General features: G+C 37.4%; 1 protein-coding gene across 1 annotated transcript in view; it reads right to left on the bottom strand.

Annotated features, from left to right (window-relative positions):
• Nucleotides 1-18,856, bottom strand: part of LOC121389453 (calcium-transporting ATPase type 2C member 1-like) — a 47,997-nt gene that overhangs the window by 1,873 nt on the left and 27,268 nt on the right. Inside the window, exons 11-22 of the mRNA XM_041521083.1 lie at nt 17,710-17,807; nt 16,295-16,390; nt 15,112-15,201; nt 13,929-14,033; nt 12,889-13,045; nt 12,218-12,388; nt 9,704-9,852; nt 8,626-8,792; nt 5,739-5,807; nt 4,639-4,755; nt 2,907-3,054; nt 1,091-1,186 (exon numbers count right to left, since the gene is read on the bottom strand). Coding sequence (XP_041377017.1) covers nt 1,091-1,186; nt 2,907-3,054; nt 4,639-4,755; nt 5,739-5,807; nt 8,626-8,792; nt 9,704-9,852; nt 12,218-12,388; nt 12,889-13,045; nt 13,929-14,033; nt 15,112-15,201; nt 16,295-16,390; nt 17,710-17,807 — 1,463 coding nt within the window. The remainder of the gene's footprint in view (nt 1-1,090; nt 1,187-2,906; nt 3,055-4,638; nt 4,756-5,738; nt 5,808-8,625; nt 8,793-9,703; nt 9,853-12,217; nt 12,389-12,888; nt 13,046-13,928; nt 14,034-15,111; nt 15,202-16,294; nt 16,391-17,709; nt 17,808-18,856) is intronic.

Here is an 18,856-nt window from a genome sequence, read left to right as displayed (position 1 = left end):
AGTCTCACAATCTTACACTTCTGACACAACTGTATCAACTTTCGGCATAAATATTCGGGCTTTTGGGGTGGGTTTTTTTTTAATGTTTCAGGCACTACCAGACAATTTGCTGGTTGCCCCATTTATTTATCAATATCCTACCTATTTACAATTAACCAGGTTCTCCTTGAATATTAAAAATATATGTACATTAAAAGTGTTTGTGCATAAATATTGTTACGAAGGAAAGAAACTATTTTTTAATGACACTTCAGCACATGTTTTAACTATGGCTATTCGGTGTCTAACATATGGTTATTTGACACTTGGTCTATAGGACACCTCTGTCACCACACAGGCTATTCCTGTTGACAAATAGTAAAGGGTCTTTTTTCCATTAGGCAGACATTACATACCATGGCCTCTGATATACCTGTCATAGGTCAATGGTTGGGACTGAGTTCATGGAGGGCAATCTCAGGTGAGCGCTCTACTGACAGAGTTAAATCTCACCCCAAAATATCACAAATGCTACATGGTCCAGTTTAAAAGGCAAATAATTTATACTTATAGTCCGTCCCATCATGCTACATGGTCCAGTTTAAAAGGCAAATAATTTATACTTATAGTCCGTCCCATCATTCTATAAAAATGTTTTAATAATTTCAGTTTGGTTTGATGTAAGAAAAAAAGTAAACATATTTTGGAAATAACCAAAAAATAAAAAAAATTGTGTGCAATTTACAAATCAATCGGGTAATAAATAAATGAGTTGTAGTAAATTTCATAGTATTGAAAAAGGCATTCTCGGACTATAGCAATGTTTTCAAAATGTCAATGACCTTTTGAAAAAAATGAAACTTCGTGAATCCAACAAAAGCAGGGCTCAAACTTAACTACGGCACCGACCCGAAGGCAACTGACAAAGTTGTAATATGGGGTTCACCGATTGCAGTTTTTTGCCGATGAATTAAAATGATTGTCATTGGCTGAAGGGAGTATTTCTGGTTTTTATATTTGTTGCAGAAGTTTCCGTAGCCAAGTTCACAATATCAACAACCAAAAGCAATGCCCTTAAAACGTCCAAACACACCAACAAGGTAAAACTTACATGTGATCGGCAGCTAAGAGCATTAAACATGTCAAAGAAAACAAAACAGGTGAACGTCATAGTTGTGTCCCTTGGAGTAATCTTGTTATCACTCATCTGTTAAAACAAAATCAACATCATTAGTGAAAACAATGAATGAGTGAGTGAGTGAGTGAGTGAGTGAGTGAGTGAGTGAATGAATGAATGAATGAATGAATGAATATTTAACAACACCCCAGCACAAAAAATCACATCAGGTATTGAGTCAATATCAGTAATAAAACAAAAAGTAAATATTAGCAATTTAAAGTACGTTCCGAATTAAAACATAGTTGATACTACTTATAAAACACACTCAATAACATTGTTAAAGTCATTAATAAAATAAAGTCAATATCGGAAAACAAGAAAATATCCTTAAAAATAGACTAGAGCTAATTTCTCAGAGGTATGTACTTTTTTAAAGGGACATACCCTAGTTTTTAAACACAAGGCATAATGTATACTATTAGAGCCGTTTTTGACAACTGAAATCATACTTTACTTAGATTTAGTGTATCCATTTTCATACAAGTGTTTTTGGTCATCCTGGTGTTTTTAATATCACAGAATGCATTTCTCATATTTTTTAAAACGCACGTGCGTCTTGAGAAGTAAAAGTTATTAAGTCGAGTTTTAGTTTATTTTTTGAGGGTATTTCACCATTTCAAAGTCACAGATTCATGTTTCACTCAATTGTAACTCTATCCAAATGTGTTACAGGTTTGTAGATTAACTAAACTTAGTGTTAATGTTCACGGGTGGAAACTAGTCTGTCCCTTTAAAATGTAAAACGGATGATTAGAAACACGTCGGATGTACGGAAATGGATAACCTAAACTATAAACTATAAGTAACGTCCCATTTCAATTGCCAACAGCTCTAATTGTGAAACATATGTCGTAGGGCCTATCACTTTAAAACAAGTCAATGTTTTGACAAAAGAAAACTGACATCAGTATTTAAACATAGTTAATACCGTCAGTAAATGAAAGTCTTTATCGGTACTATAAAACAATCAATTGCTTTATTTATAAACTAGTATTAAAGTTTGTTTTGTTTAATGACACTACTAGAGCACATTGATTTATTAATCATCGGATGTCAAACATTTGCTAATATTGACATACAGTCTTAGAGGAAATCCACTATATTTTTGCATTAGTAGCAAGGGATCTTTTATCTGCACCATCCCACAAACAGGATAGCACATACCATCGCCGTTGATATATTAGTCGTGGTGCACTGGCTGGAACGAGAAATAGCCCAAATAGGCCCACCAACGAGGATCGATCTTAAAACAACTGCAAATCAAGCGAGCGCTTTACCATTGGGTTACGTTCCTCCCCGTGGCAAAAGAAAGCTGACGTCAGTATTTAAACATAGTTAATACAGTCAGCAAAAGAAAGCTGACGTCAGTATTTAAACATAGTTAATACAGTCAGCAAAAGAAAGCTGACGTCAGTATTTAAACATAGTTAATACAGTCAGCAAAAGAAAGCCGACGTCAGTATTTAAACATAGTTAATACAGTCAGCAAAAGAAAGCCGACGTCAGTATTTAAACATAGTTAATACAGTCAGCAAAAGAAAGCCGACGTCAGTATTTAAACATAGTTAATACAGTCAGCAAAAGAAAGCCGACGTCAGTATTTAAACATAGTTAATACAGTCGGTAAGTGAAAAGTCAGTATCGGTTTTATAAGACAATCAATTGCTTTATTTATAGACTAGTATCAGTCCATGAATATGATGACACTAAGAGAAAGTGGATATAGTGATGAGTTTCGCTAGCGTACCTCTCTCCAGAAGACCCATAGCGTTCCCGTGACGATGATGAAGGCTGACAGCAGCACTTGGACAATGAGGCCGCGTGTGATGATCGGGTCTCTCGCCCGTCGCGGAGGCTGTCGCACAACATCGGGGTCCACCGGTTCAACACCCAGACTGAGAAACAACAAGAACAAAAGAAACATAGAGAAATCGTACAAATATTTGACAGGGCAACACTGATTCAGTCACCAAAGATTGGTTCTACTCTTTATCACTATAATTATAGCAAACTCATCTTTTTCATACCTAAAACTGGAATCACAAAAATATCTGAGGACCTAATTTACAAAAGGTATTTATTCTTTAGTTATATGTAACGTTTATTTAGGAATTCAGTGTAATCATTTGTGACGTCCATGCAAGTATGAACCACAGAGCCACTATACATACTGTAGCAACGGCATAGTATATGGGTGCAAAGCTGTTCATACATACGTAAGTGTATGAGGAAAGCACTTCTGTGGTTCTTACTTCTTTAAAAGTCGACAATTATCGTTATTTTTTTTTTTAATTTCATGTGTATAACTATTTCATCAAGCTCTTCCTTCGGGAAATTAATACATGGAATTTTAGCTTTTACCGTAAGTAGCCAAATGAGGGAATTCGCACTTTCTTTCATACATTAATACAAATAATTTTAAACAATTCATAACCTTTAATGATTCAACACCGACAAATAATGTAAACAGTTAGTTTTAAATTATTAATCTAAAATAAAGAAAACAGCTGCAAAATATTAAGCATTGCATTGGGATTCATGCAGTTATAAAATAAAAATAAACTTTGAAGGGAGGGGAAGGGGTTAAGTCATATTGTATCATTTTGACCTCTCCATGTATTTATAACAAGAGTTTTTACAGACTGGAATAATTATTATAAATAATTTACAATAAATGCAGGTGTGTAAAAATATTTCAAAGTGTAGCATTGAGATTCATGCAGTTATGAACATTGTTTTTGGGGGTTTTAAGTCACATTATCTCACCTTCATGTAAATACTTGAATTTCATTGCTTATTTAGCTTTGGACAAAACCCTTATACACAAGGTGGGTAAAATCAAATCTCTTATACCTTACCTGTAACATCTGACTATTGTTATTGTATTAATGCACCATGCAAAAATTAGTCTGTTACCAATGTAAACGATTTGCCAACCACTCAGAAAATGAAATTGAAGAAAGGCGAGCATTTTAATGTGGGGAAGCATTGTAATAATACAGCTAACTTTGAATCTGAATGACGTCACATTACATCTCCTTACAATAACAAGAAAATGGGTACATGACACTGCTATTGAAATTTGTTTGTTTGCACATTATTAATGCTCCTGGATGTGTTTGAAGGAAATCTTGTAATTAAACATGTCAGCAAGATAAATTTGTTGTAGAAGAATCACGAGGGGTTTATGGACTTTTATACCCTCTGTATGCTCTCGTATCCCGAGCCTTCGTGATGCTTCTACAACTTATACTGTATCATTTTGACCAGTCCATGCATTTATAACAATAGTATTTACAGACTAGAATAATTATTACAAAGAATTTAATATAAAAAATTAATGTAGGTGTGTACAAACATTTCACAGTGTAACAGTGAAATAATATTGTTTGGGTATGCTTAGAAAGTGATATTTGTAAGTACAAAGTGATATTTGTAAGTACAAAGTGATATTTGTAAGTACAACGTGTTTGTATCACCTCTGTGCTGGGGGCCCATCCATGATGATGTTGATCCACAGGATCTGCATGGCATTCAGTGGGTTTGGTAGCTTCATCATCGTTGACAACGCTATCAGCGACAGTGCAGCGATACTCCTGAAATATGATTGTTAAATAAGACTCGGTGCAGTTTGTAACATGACTATGATGATGGTAACAACGCTATCAGCAACAGTGCAGCGATACTCCTGAAATATGATTGTTAAATAAGACTCGGTGCAGTTTGTAACATGACTATGATGATGGTAACAACGCTATCAGCGACAGTGCAGCGATACTCCTGAAATATGATTGTTAAATAAGACTCGGTGCAGTTTGTAACATGACTATGATGATGGTAACAACGCTATCAGCGACAGTGCAGCGATACTCCTGAAATATGATTGTTAAATAAGACTCGGTGCAGTTTGTAACATGACTATGATGATGGTAACAACGCTATCAGCGACAGTGCAGCGATACTCCTGAAATATGATTGTTAAATAAGACTCGGTGCAGTTTGTAACATGACTATGATGATGGTAACAACGCTATCAGCGACAGTGCAGCAATACTCCTGAAATATGATTGTTAAATAAGACAGTGATTGGCACAGTTTGGGTCCTAATGGGTCCACCAAGATGCTTTGACCCAAGCACCTAAGGTGAGTGTTCGACCGAATGAGTTGAGACAGGACAGCAATAGTGGCACAGGAGAACAAAGGGTATGATTAATCCTGCATATCTGTACATCAAGCGAGCACTCTACCACATAGTCCAGTCTGTAGGAAAAATGGATGAACGAGTTTGATATAGAATGCTCACACACACACACTACACTCACACACTCACACACTCACACACTCACACACTCACACTCACACACACACACACACAGACACACACACACACACAGACACACACAACCACACACAGACAGACACAGACACACACACACACACACACAACCACACACACAGACACACACACACACACACACACACACACACACACACACACACACACAAACACACAATTACACAAAAACACACACACAAATCTTAAAAAAAAAAAGACAATGTGAAATTCTGTTGTACTCACGTGCTTAGCTGAAACCTAACAAAATTTCTGATGTTGTAAAATATTCCCTTTCCTTCTTCAATGGCAGACCTACAAGAAAAAACAATGGTCAAGACAAAATTCATACAGGCACATGCGTAAATGCCCATACCAAATCATCAAAAGTTTGGTATTCTGTAAGGATGTCCCAATTTCATAATAAGGTTTTGCATTTTTATCACAGATCGACATATATAATATAATGCAATCAGAATGCAATAAACCTCAATAGAATGTTTGTTATTAGTGTGAAGTGAATCAGACATCCGTACTGTTTTACATCACAGCTAATAGTGGAGCTATTCATCTCATAAGTTACACAATTCTACAGATATTTACATGCATGTACAGTAATCATTTCAAGTATAAAAGATCAAAAATTATATTAGTTTAAGTTTACGAAATAAACAGCTGTACAAGTGTTAACTTACAAGATAAGTATTTGTACAACTGAGTAACTTACTAGGTATCTGTACAACTGAGCAAATTACAAGATAAGTATTGGTACAACTGAGTACCTTACACAATAAGTATTGGTACAACTGAGTAACTTACAAGATAAGTATTTGTACAACTGAGTAACTTACATGGTAAGTATTTGTACAACTGAGTAACTTACAAGATAAGTATTGGTACAACTGAGTAACTTACACAATAAGTATTTGTACAACTGAGTACCTTACAAGATAAGTATTTGTGCAACTGAGTAACTTACACGATAAATATTTGTACAACCGAGTACCTTACAAGATAAATATTTGTACAACCGAGTACCTTACAAGATAAGTATTTGTACAACTGAGTACCTTACAAGATAAGTATTTGTACAACTGAGTAACTTACACGATAAGTATTTGTACAACTGAGTACCTTACAAGATAAGTATTTGTACAACTGAGTAACTTACACGATAAGTATTTGTACAACCGAGTACCTTACAAGATAAGTATTTGCGCAACTGAGTACCTTACAAGATAAGTATTTGTACAACTGAGTACCTTACAAGATAAGTATTTGTACAACTGAGTACCTTACAAGATAAGTATTTGTACAACTGAGTAACTTACAAGATAAGTATATACTACTCAAAAGAATTTAAGGGTCAAATTTTTTTAACCAAATAAGTTTCAGAGTGTATTAGATTGATGATGTAAACTACACCAATTTTTTTATTTATTGTTCCATATTTACAAAAAAATGTCACTGTATACAAGAAAGTCACATGACATGCTGTCAAAGTTGAAGGTTGTCAAACATGGATTTTACACATTAGAACATTCGTTTAATAGTGTGTGAATCCACCCCTGGCGCGAATACACTCGACACATCGTTGCCTCATGCTGTTGATCAGACGTCTGAAGAACTCTTGGGGAATGGCCTGCCACTCTGCCATAAGAAGTTGACCCAGATCATGAAGGTTGGCCGGAGGGGCATGGTTATCCCGAACTCTCCTGCCTAATTCGTCCCAGGCGTGCTCTATTGGGGCCAAGTCAGGCGAATATGCTGGCCAATCCATCCTGGCGATACCTTGTTGTGTGAGAAAGTCCGTTACCACCCTGGCGCGGTGGGGTCTGGCATTGTCATCCTGCAGAACTGCCCCGCCGCCAATCTGCTGAAGACCTGGGAGAACCAACGGCCAGATAATCTCATTCAGATAGCGGATTCCATTCAGACTGCCATCCACCACATAGAGGGGGGTCCTGTAGTGGATAGAGATGCCGCCCCACACCATGACGCTGCCACCACCGAACCGGTGACGTTGTCTAACGTTAATGTCAGCGAAGCGCTCCCCAGGACGTCTGTAGACACGAACCCGACCGTCGTTGAACTGGAGACTAAACCTGGACTCATCAGTGAACATCACTCGACCCCACTGAACACGTTGCCACCGCAGATGAAGCGTGCACCAGTGATGTCTGGCCGTTCTGTGACGTGGTAGGAGTGGTGGTCGAACAGCCTGGCGACGGCAGCGTAGATTATTGGCTCTCAGACGATTGCGTATGGTTTGATCAGACACTCGAGTTCCAGTCGCAGTCCGCAGATTGTCACGTAATCGGCGTGCAGTGGTTGTGCGTTGACGTAGAGCCATATTGGTGATGTAGCGGTCCTCTCTATTTGTAGTGCTTCGGGGTCTTCCCGAACGTGGACGATTTCGAACAGAATTCGTTGCTTGGTATCGTTGCCACAGTCGGCCAACGACACTCTGACTGACACCAAGTCTCAGAGCAACATTTCTTTGCGTACTGCCATCCTGAAGCCAAGCAATAGCCCTTCCTCGATCTTCGATAGTCAGTTGAAGTCGTACCACTGTCGAATTTGGAGTGTGCACCGTACACGAACGCAAGCTCCAATTATACGGAAATTCAGCATTGACAACATGGAATACACGTGCAAAGCGTGCAAATGAAGCGCTTTGTGAAAAAGCAAGTTATGGGCACTTAGCAGACCTTTCGCTTTCGCCCTAATTTACGTGCAAATGTAAGCATGTTTTCGCCATTAGAACTAGTCGACAGTGTCAATGACAGTGGATTTTAATTCATTTATGTGTTGCTTAGACCCACTTTCGTCAAAATGGAACAATACCATGTGTGACATTATGGTCTAGCTAATATAATTGACATTCAGAAAATAATGTCGAAAATATCGAGTAGTATATTTGTACAACTGAGTAACTTACACGATAAATATTTGTACAACTGAGTAACTTACAAGATAAGTATTTGTACAACTGAGTAACTTACAAGATAAGTATTTGTACAACTAAGTACCTTACATGATAAGTATTTGTACAACTGAGTACCTTACATGATAAGTATTTGTACAACTGAGTATCTTACACAATAAGTGTTGGTACAACTGAGTAACTTACAAGATTGTAGAGAAATCGTCGTCGACAAGGATCATGTCAGCGGCCTCCTTGGATACGTCGGTGCCGGACTGGCCCATGGAGATACCGATCTCGGCACACTTGAGAGCCACAGCGTCGTTCACCCCATCACCGGTCATACCCACGATGTGGCCGTTCATCTGGAGCGCCTGGAATCACAAACACACTCAACTCTCTTAATGAATCAGGGAACATTTTATTTTCAAACTCTTCATTAGCGATATTTTTAGTCAATTGAAAATTGATTATCAACTACTGTTTAATGTTTTATAATTGTGTAGCGATCTCTCTGAAACTTGTGTAGCTAATCGAGACGCGATACTGAATTTTTTTTCCCAGTGAATGAATAAATAAATAAATCTTTAACGACACCTCAGCACGAAAATGGCTCTTTGGTTACTGTAAAATGGATTAATATTTCAATTGGGGGTTGGTTTTTTTGTTGTTTTTTTTTTTTGGGGGGGGGGGGGGGTTGTTGCGAATACGCATTTTAGTGCATGTTTGCATACTTAACCTGTCGTTTGCGATTAAAAGGTCAAATCGGCGAATTAATTCACTTTTCAGGCTTCTAAAAACTGTGAAAACTATTGTTTCATTTACACAAATCTTAATTTTGATTAACCTACTTTTTGCTTATGCATTAAAGTATACATTTCATTTAGGAGGATATGACAAGTTACAAAAAAAGAAAATGGGTTACCGGTACCAGACGTTGTTTTAAATGTGTTATGTAACATTTTAATTATCAGAGGTCTACTATTAAATCACCAAAGAGCCAATTCCAAAAAATGCATGCCGTTTGTAGCTCTATCAACTATATACCTGCTACAGTCTATTATATTTTAAAATCTCAAATGTGATAGACCACTGAAATACTACAGTAGATTTAATGATTTTCTGCCCATCCCATTTCCCTACCAAAGATCAAGCTAGAGGTGCAACAGGCCACAAGATAAGATTGCTTCCCGTAAACATAATAATAGCCTTATATCACTTATGCACGTACAAAAGCACACATACACTCTTTGTAGAAGTACACACACATACACACACTTTATACCTTCACTATTTTGAGTTTGTGTCTTGGTGTCACTCTGTAAAACACAGAAACGTGATTGATGATCTGACGCAGGTGTCCAACATCCAGTTTATCCAGTTCATCACCCGACAGAATGGGAGCACCAGTGGCGTACAGGCCCAGTCTAGATCCTGCAAGTATCAAAGACAACGTCATATACAACACCTGGTATATCAAACACAATGTCATATACAACACCTGGTATATCAAACACATTATATACAACACCTGGTATATCAAACACACCGACATATACAACACCTGGTATATCAAACACACCGACATATACAACACCTGGTATATCAAAGACAACGTCATATACAACATCTGGTATATCAAACACACCAACATATACAACACCTGGTATATCAAACACAATGTCATATACAACACCTGGTATATCAAACACATTATATACAACACCTGGTATATCAAACACACCGACATATACAACACCTGGTATATCAAACACACCGACATATACAACACCTGGTATATCAAAGACAACGTCATATACAACATCTGGTATATCAAACACACCAACATGTACAACACCTGGTATATCAAACACACCGACATATACAACACCTGGTATATCAAACACACCGACATATACAACACCTGGTATATCAAACACACTGACATATACAACACCTGGTATATCAAACACAATGTCATATACAACACCTGGTATATCAAACACGTTATATACAACACCTGGTATAGCAAACATGTCATATACAACACCTGGTATAGCAAACACATCATATACAACACCTGGTATATCAAACACGTCATATACAACACCTGGTATATCAAACACATCATATACAACACCTGGTATATCAAACACGTCATATACAACACCTGGTATATCAAACACGTCATATACAACACCTGGTATATCAAACACGTCATATACAACACCTGGTATATCAAATGTCATATACAACACCTGGTATATCAAACACAACATATACAACACCTGTTATATCAAACATGTCATATACAACACCTGGTATATCAAACACATTATATACAACACCTGGTATATCAAACATGTTATATACAACACCTGGTATATCAAACATGTCATATACAACACCTGGTACATCAAACAGGTCATATACAACACCTGGTATATCACACACGTCATATACAACACCTGGTATATCAAACATGTTATATACAACACCTGGTATATCAAACATGTCATATACAACACCTGTTATATCACACACGTCATATACAACACCTGGTATATCAAACATGTCATATACAACACCTGGTATATCAAATACGTCATATACAACACCTGGTATATCAAATATGTCATATACAACACTTGGTATATCAAACATAACATATACAACACTTGGTATATCAAACATGTCATATACAAAACTTGGTATATCAAACACAATGTCATATACAATACCTGGTATATCAAACACAATACCTGGTATATCAAACACAACAACATATACAACACCTGGTATATCAAACACAATGTCATGTACAACACATGGTATATCAAACACGTCATATACAACACCTGCTATATCATATACAAAGAGAGAACCACATATCAAATGTTTTGCCATGTTATTTATTGCACAAGTTTATACTGTGCAAGAATATTATACCACGAGTGGTATAAACCTTAGGCACTATAAACAAGTGCAATAAATAACATGGCAAAACGACTGATACGTGTTTCTGTATTTATTATATACCACCTTTGTATATCATGATTAACAAAAGGTCATTTAAATAACACAACTTACTTCGTCTGGAAAGTTGGTTGAACACTGAGCGTCATGGCACATTACATTATTCGGATGAATGAAGTTTTGCTTTAATGGGCTATAGGGATCCCCCTATACATTGCCAAATTAGTTAGTTGCTAATTTTACACAAAATGGCTACAAAATGTAGTCTTTGGCTAATAAAATATTCTCAAATTAACCACATTTTAATATATTTCAAAGAAATACTCCAGATTTTTGAAAAATGATTGAACTAAAATTTGTTCCAGTGTGAACCCTGTGGGTGTAATGAATAAACATGATGGCAAATACAAATATGAATTCATGTCTGTGAATACAAAAGTAAAAAGGTTTTGCAGAAAGGAAGAACAGTATTGTTTTGGGGTTTTTTAAAGTGAAAACTGATTAATCATGGGTGTTTTTTCGATAGAAGTGAAATAAGGTACATGTAGGGTACCCATCCAATGTGTTGAATTAAAAAGGAATGGTCTATGCGCTTGATCTACTACAAAACCGGTCCAGACATTATAAAAAGAATCGAATCGGTATTGCATTTTGGTTAGAGTGAATTAGAAACATAGATTATACAGTTAGCATTACATATATGTATTCGTGTATTCGGTTCAGCTAGCGACATACAAATGAAACTATGATACAGATCGTTGTTCAGTGCACCGAATATTTCAGCATATTATTACACCCCTAGTGAACCCTGGGTCGAACTCACCAATGGCTGAGGCCGTCTCCTGCGAGTCTCCCGTCAACATCTTCACGGACACGCCTCCACTGATGAGTGTGCGCACTGCCTCCCGCACGCCTTGTTTCGGCGGGTCGAGGATTCCCACCATGCCGACAAACACCATGTCTCCCATCGGAGAGCCGCACGCCATGGCAAGGACTGGAAAGAAAAGAAAACTTCACTTAATGATGTCTCGGCACATTTTTAAACCAGGACTTTTTGGAATAAATGAGGGGACGGACGGAGGAATGAACAAACCAACAAACCACAGCCCTTGATTTATCAATCATGGTACACTGGCTGGAACAAACCAACAAACCACAGCCCTTGATTTACCAATCATGGTACACTGGCTGGAACAAACAAACAAACAAACCACAGCCCTTGATTTACCAATCATGGTACACTGGCTGGAACAAACAAACCAACAAACCACAGCCCTTGATTTATCAATCATGGTACACTGGCAGGAACAAAAAATAGCCCAATGGGCCCACCGACGGGGATCAAACCCAGGCAGTCCCGCATCGGGCAAGTACTTTACCACTAGACTATGTCCCGCACTTGCTAATCAGGGCTGGAGGTAGCCATGTTTGTATTTATCAGTCAGTGGCAAATTAGCTCAGCTACAATAGAACTTTAAAAAGGTAAATTCTTACCCCTTAATCCAGCATTGCCCATCACTGCTGCTTGATGGAGGAAGCTCGCTTTGTGTTTATCCGTCAGTGGCAAACTAGCTCCGTTGTAATAGTATTTACTGCACTGTCTCAATATATGCTCCAAAGCACCTTTTAAAAACAACAGTTCTTCCTTGTTCTGAAAACAATAAGAATATAATATGCATAAGCAGAAAGGAACAGTTAAAACTTTGGTTTATTTAATGACACCACTAGAGCATACAGATTTATCAATCATTGGCCATTAGATGTCAATCATTTTGTAATTGTGACACATAGTTTTTAAAAGATAGTGTCGTAACATCGGAAAGTGATGGTCCAGTGAAACAGCAATGAAATAAATTTATTATTCATACTGGCACAGAATTTTTTTAAACATGGGTTTTGCTATCATTTTGAAAGGGTGGATGGTTGGATTTTGACAAATATTGACTTATTAACTACAAGAGAACACAAGAAATAATAGGATTCTTGAACATAAAAAAATAATTACTCATTAACTGTGAAAGTTTTTTGAAACATCTAAATGCAAAGGACATTACAATAAAATTTAAGACAACAAAAATCATGAGTGAATTAATAAAAAAAAACGAAACTCAAAACATGTCGATACAGTATTACTGTTCTGTTTATTTTCAACCACATGGATAATAACTAACATAATTGTTTATATCATTTGTGTCCCACCTGAGGCAATGGAGAATTTTTCATTCTAGAACTGGTTCTAACCCAGAGCAAGTACACCTCGGGTTTCACCCACTTCACGGGAGTGATTATGGGTGTGTGTCCAAAGAGTGCATGCCTCCTACGTGGGGGATGATTACCTGGTTGACCCCGGGCTCGGGCGATACCGAGACAGTTGAACAGACAGCATGCGCTGAGCACAGACCAGTTTGGTAGTCCAATACCAAAATGGAAACACCGCAACTTTACCATTATCTCATCTTTTTTTTTCTTTTCTTTTTTTGTACTATGTCCCCAAAAACAACAACAAAAATCGCCTTAGTTATATAGTGAGTTACCTGTGAGTATGTCAGAACACATTTAACAACCATGTATTTGTTGTCAGAGTTAAATGGCATCTCCTGCAGACGCGTGTACTGCTCACGAACGTTACCCATGTGCATCTACAAAAAACAAACAAACACTAAAACAATTAGCATAGTTCACAATACGCTCCATTAAATCAATCATATTATCATAAAGTGCACAGATGAAAAAAAAAATCAAATTCTTTTATTGTATTTTATTCAGTTGAACACCAGTTTTTGTCTGGTTATCCCAAGATTGCATCCTATTAACAATCGTTCCAGTCAGTGCTCCACAACTGGTGCAACAACGGCTGGTGTATGTACTATCCTGTCTGTTGGATGCTGCATATAAAATATTCCTTGCTGCTCATAGGAAAAAGTAGTCCTTTTTGCATGGTGACAGCAGGTTTCCCCCATCTCTTTATCCGTGTAGTCTTTAACCATAATGTTTGACGCAATAAAAGGGTAATTTAAATGTGTCGAGTGCATCAATAAATAAAACAATTATTCTTTTTTTTTCCTATTAAAAAAATTTCAACACGGTAACAAAAAGTTATTTGTTTATGCATATATTTCACAAAAAATATATTATAACAAATAAGGATGTGAAAATCTTACCAACAGAATGGGAGAAAGATAATCTATATCAGATGTTTGATGGGAGAAATTAAAATCCAACAAACAGAACTGTACATAAGGTTTGATAATGTTCTGTGTCATATAATTATTATTCAAATTCACCTTCACAATAGAAATTAAAATTCATAAAAATGTATGAGAATTATTTTTTCTCAAAAAGATACTGATCAAACAAGGGAAAATCTGTTACTTTAGACCCAATTTACTCACAACTTTTAAAATACAGAGATGTAACGCTCGACTGAAAGTCGGTACTGTAGGATCGACTGCCAGTGAGGCAGTTAACTTCCTCATACTTTGGATGAGGGTTTTGTTTGCAGTCAAAATCTGCTGTTACAATTTAACTTATTCTCTTATTTCGTTCCATCAGTACATGTGAAAGATAAATAAACCACCAATATTACTTACACAGAATTTATGAATGAGAAAAAAACATTATGAATCTGTGATGAAAAGATAGAAGAAAACTAAGAGAAATGTAACACAGAACCAGTTGTGTTAAGCCTGTGTCTTACTGATTTGATGGGTTATCTACCTTTTGTGCCACAGCTATCAGGGCTCCCTCTGTGGGCTGTCCGAGCAGACAGCCGTCCGATATGTCGGCATTGTTACACACACACCCAACCTGAAAACAGAATTAAGTCTTTAGTTTACCAACAAGTCATCTTGCATGTTTAACAAGCTGAAAGTATTTTATTGGAATTGTTGTTTAATAAATCTATTTATCACGACTGCTTTCTTTAGAAAAAGATAGTTTGGTTAAGTATTATATTTGTCCAAAGTTTTACCAGCCACCCATCACTCCAACTACTCATAGACCCACCCCAACCCATCTCTTCCTCCACCAACCCCAGCCATCCCTTCCTCCACCCACCTCAACCTATCCCTTCCTCCACCCACCCCAACCCATACCTACCTCCACCCACCCCAACCCATACCTTCCTCCACCCACCCCAACCCATACCTTTCTCCACTCACCCGAACCATCCCTCACTCCACCCACCCCTTCTTCCACCCATCCCAACCCACCCTTTCCTCCACCTACCCCAACCCATGCATTCCTTCAATCACCCCAACCCATCCATTCTTCCAATCACCCCAACCCACCCTTTCCTCCACCCAACTCAACCTATCCCTACCTCCAGCCACCTCAACCCACCCTTTCCTACATGCATCTAAATCCATCCCTTCCTCCACCCACCCCAAGCCATCCATCCTCCGCCTACCTCAACCTATTCTTCTTTCACCCAGTAATACATCCATCTTTCCACCCATTCCAAGCCGTCCCTCTACCTACTCATATATCCATCCCTCCTTCAAACCACGCCAAGCCATCTTTCTTTCACCCACTCATACACTTATCCCTTCCAAGCCACCCCAATCCATTCCTCCCTCCACCCACTCAATTACTAACACACCCACCCAAACCCATCCCTCCTACCCAAATACATCACAGACCTATCCCTCCCTACAACTAATGAATACACCCATCCCCATAAATACCTTACTGTTATTGCCAACAGTGGCATATTCAGGAGGTCAAATGATTACAAACAATCTGACTGGTAACCATCGTCTTCTATCACAATACATTCATTTAACATTAGGAACAAAAACCAGTCTAGTGTGCGAGGGACACCACTTGCCCTCCTGAGCATGTCTCTGGTGTGCGACAACATACAATGTCAAATGTAACAACACACTGTTTATGTGTCTACCTCTATAACTTTTGCAAATGCTGGGTGCGACTCGACCCGTACTTTCTGGAAGTTGCACGTCACCTCGCCATTAGCGTTATAGCCCACACCAGTCACCTGAAAAACAAAGGACAGGAATGTTAAACAATAACCCCAGCACGTTATCAGGGAACATTTTGTTTTTAAAATCTTATTAGAGATATTTCTGGCCAATTGAAAATTGATTAGCAATTAATGTTTAATATAGGTCGCCAAGTATATTGTATGAATATAGAAGAAGGCCTCGTAAGTTGTCAAACTTGTGCCAATTCTTTTGTTCTTTGTACAATAAAATATGTTTGCAATCAATAACGTTTTAACTTTGTGTAGCGATCTCTGAAACATGTGCAGCAAATTGTGATACTGAACAAAATGTTGCCTGGTTATTTAATCAATTAAAACGACACCACTAGAGCACAGTGATGTCCCAATTATTGATTATAATCGAAAGTTGATCGGGTTTGACTCTTATCGATTGTGATGTTCGATTATAAAATGCCATAATCAATTGTGTAAGAAAATGTTAACCGTTATTGTTCCTCCAGTTTAAATGATGGTATTGATGTAAATATGCTGGGGTTGGTTTTTGTGTGTATATAAAGAAAAAAAGAAGATATTAAATAGTTATTAAAGGAAAAATTAGCAATTTGTAGGGTCTATTCCTTGAACTCGACAATAGGTGCACGGTGCTTCAGGGTGGTCAGAAAATTTCACCAAATTATCTCAAAAATGCAAAACCTATAGCTGTTTTCTAACAAAATATCAACTAATACACAAATTTGTTTCACCAAATTAAAATATAATTCGCCAATTGTTCTTAAAATTTGAAGTTGGCGAATTTGGCGAATGGCAGAGCTAGCCCTGTACTTACAGTTAAAATTCTTCTTTATGTTTATATAATTCTAACCGATTGTGTAATCGTAAGTTGATTGGTTGGTGCAAAATGATTATGCCCAATGATCAATGATTAAATTTCAATCAATTCCTAACACTACTAGAGCATATTGGTTTATTAATTATCAGCTAATGGATGTCAAACATATGCACTTTTGTGTTTTGCATCTCCCCAAGTGTTATGCAGTTCATTAAATGCTACAGTACTCCCTAAGATGTTATTGTTTAAATTACCATGCTTCCCAACTTGTGGAGCTCCCAAAGTTATCTTTGTTTAAATTACCATTTCCTAACCTGCTCCCAAATTTGCAGAGCTCCCAAAGTTGAATTTGTTTAAATTACTGTGCTCCCTAATTTGCAGAGCTCCCAAAGTTGAATTTGTTTAAATTACTGTGCTCCTTAACTTGTAGAGCTCTCTAAGATGTGAAGCAATAAATAAAATGACAAAACTGTTCTAAGGGGAGATAATCCAGAAATTTCATGGACACCAGGTGGCTACCTACCTCTGCCTCCTGTCCGTCAGCAGCCACTATGTGAGTGACGGTCATCTCGTTCTTGGTCAGAGTGCCCGTCTTGTCAGAACAGATCACAGTCACACAACCTAAACACAGACAAAAAGTTGGTTTTGTTTAATGACACCACTAGAGCACACTGATTTATTAATCATTGACTATTGGATGTCAAACATTTGGTAATTCTGACATGTAGTCATCAGAGAAAACCCGCCACATTTTTTCTAATGCAGCAAGGGGTCTTTTATACACACCATCCCACAGACAGGATAGCACATACCATGGTCTTTGATATACCAGTCGTGGTGCACTGGCTGGAATGAGAAATAGCTTAATGGGCCCACCGACAGGGATTGATCCCAAACCGACTGTGTATAAAACGAGTGCTTTACCACTGGGCTACATTTCACCATAAAAGCAAACAAGTCTAAAGTCAAAAAAAGAGCACACATCATTTGTTCACTTGGTGAAAAATAGAAAATTGTGAAATTCCTACTTAAACTCTAATAATTGCTCATGGGTTGTTTTTTCTTTTTTTGTTGGGTTCTTTTTCCTTCTTTTTTTTGGCAGTGTGTTGTTTTTGTTTGGTTGGGGTTTGTTGCATGTTTTAAATGCAGATATATTTTAAGACTATATTATTTTTCCAAACAGTTCAAATATTAAAATGGTTTAGTAAGATACTAAAATAAAACAAAACGAATGTGTTTTAAAAGATATTCCATTCCATATTGATTTTATTCTGGCTAACTTAAAATACACAACTATATCAAAGAATGTGAAATGCCACCAGCAACAATGGCCTCGTTAAGGTTGATACGTACTGGTCAAGTGCACATGTCAGTCAATATGGATGTGCAATGCCATCATACCGTATTAGACTAAAGTCTTAAAGGAAACGCGCTACCTTTTTCCATTAGCAGCAAGGATATAACGAATATTCACTATCTCACACGACTGGATAGCATACACCATGATATAATGAATATTCACTATCCCACACGACTGGATAGCATACACCATGATACAATGAATATTCACTATCCCACACGACTGGATAGCATACACCATGATATAATGAATATTCACTATCCCACACGACTGGATAGCATACACCATGATATAATGAATATTCACTATC

Source organism: Gigantopelta aegis, chromosome 14 (genome assembly GCF_016097555.1).
Source record: "Gigantopelta aegis isolate Gae_Host chromosome 14, Gae_host_genome, whole genome shotgun sequence".
NCBI classification, from domain to species: Eukaryota; Metazoa; Mollusca; class Gastropoda; order Neomphalida; family Peltospiridae; genus Gigantopelta; species Gigantopelta aegis.
This window is presented reverse-complemented; position numbering and strand designations above follow the sequence as displayed.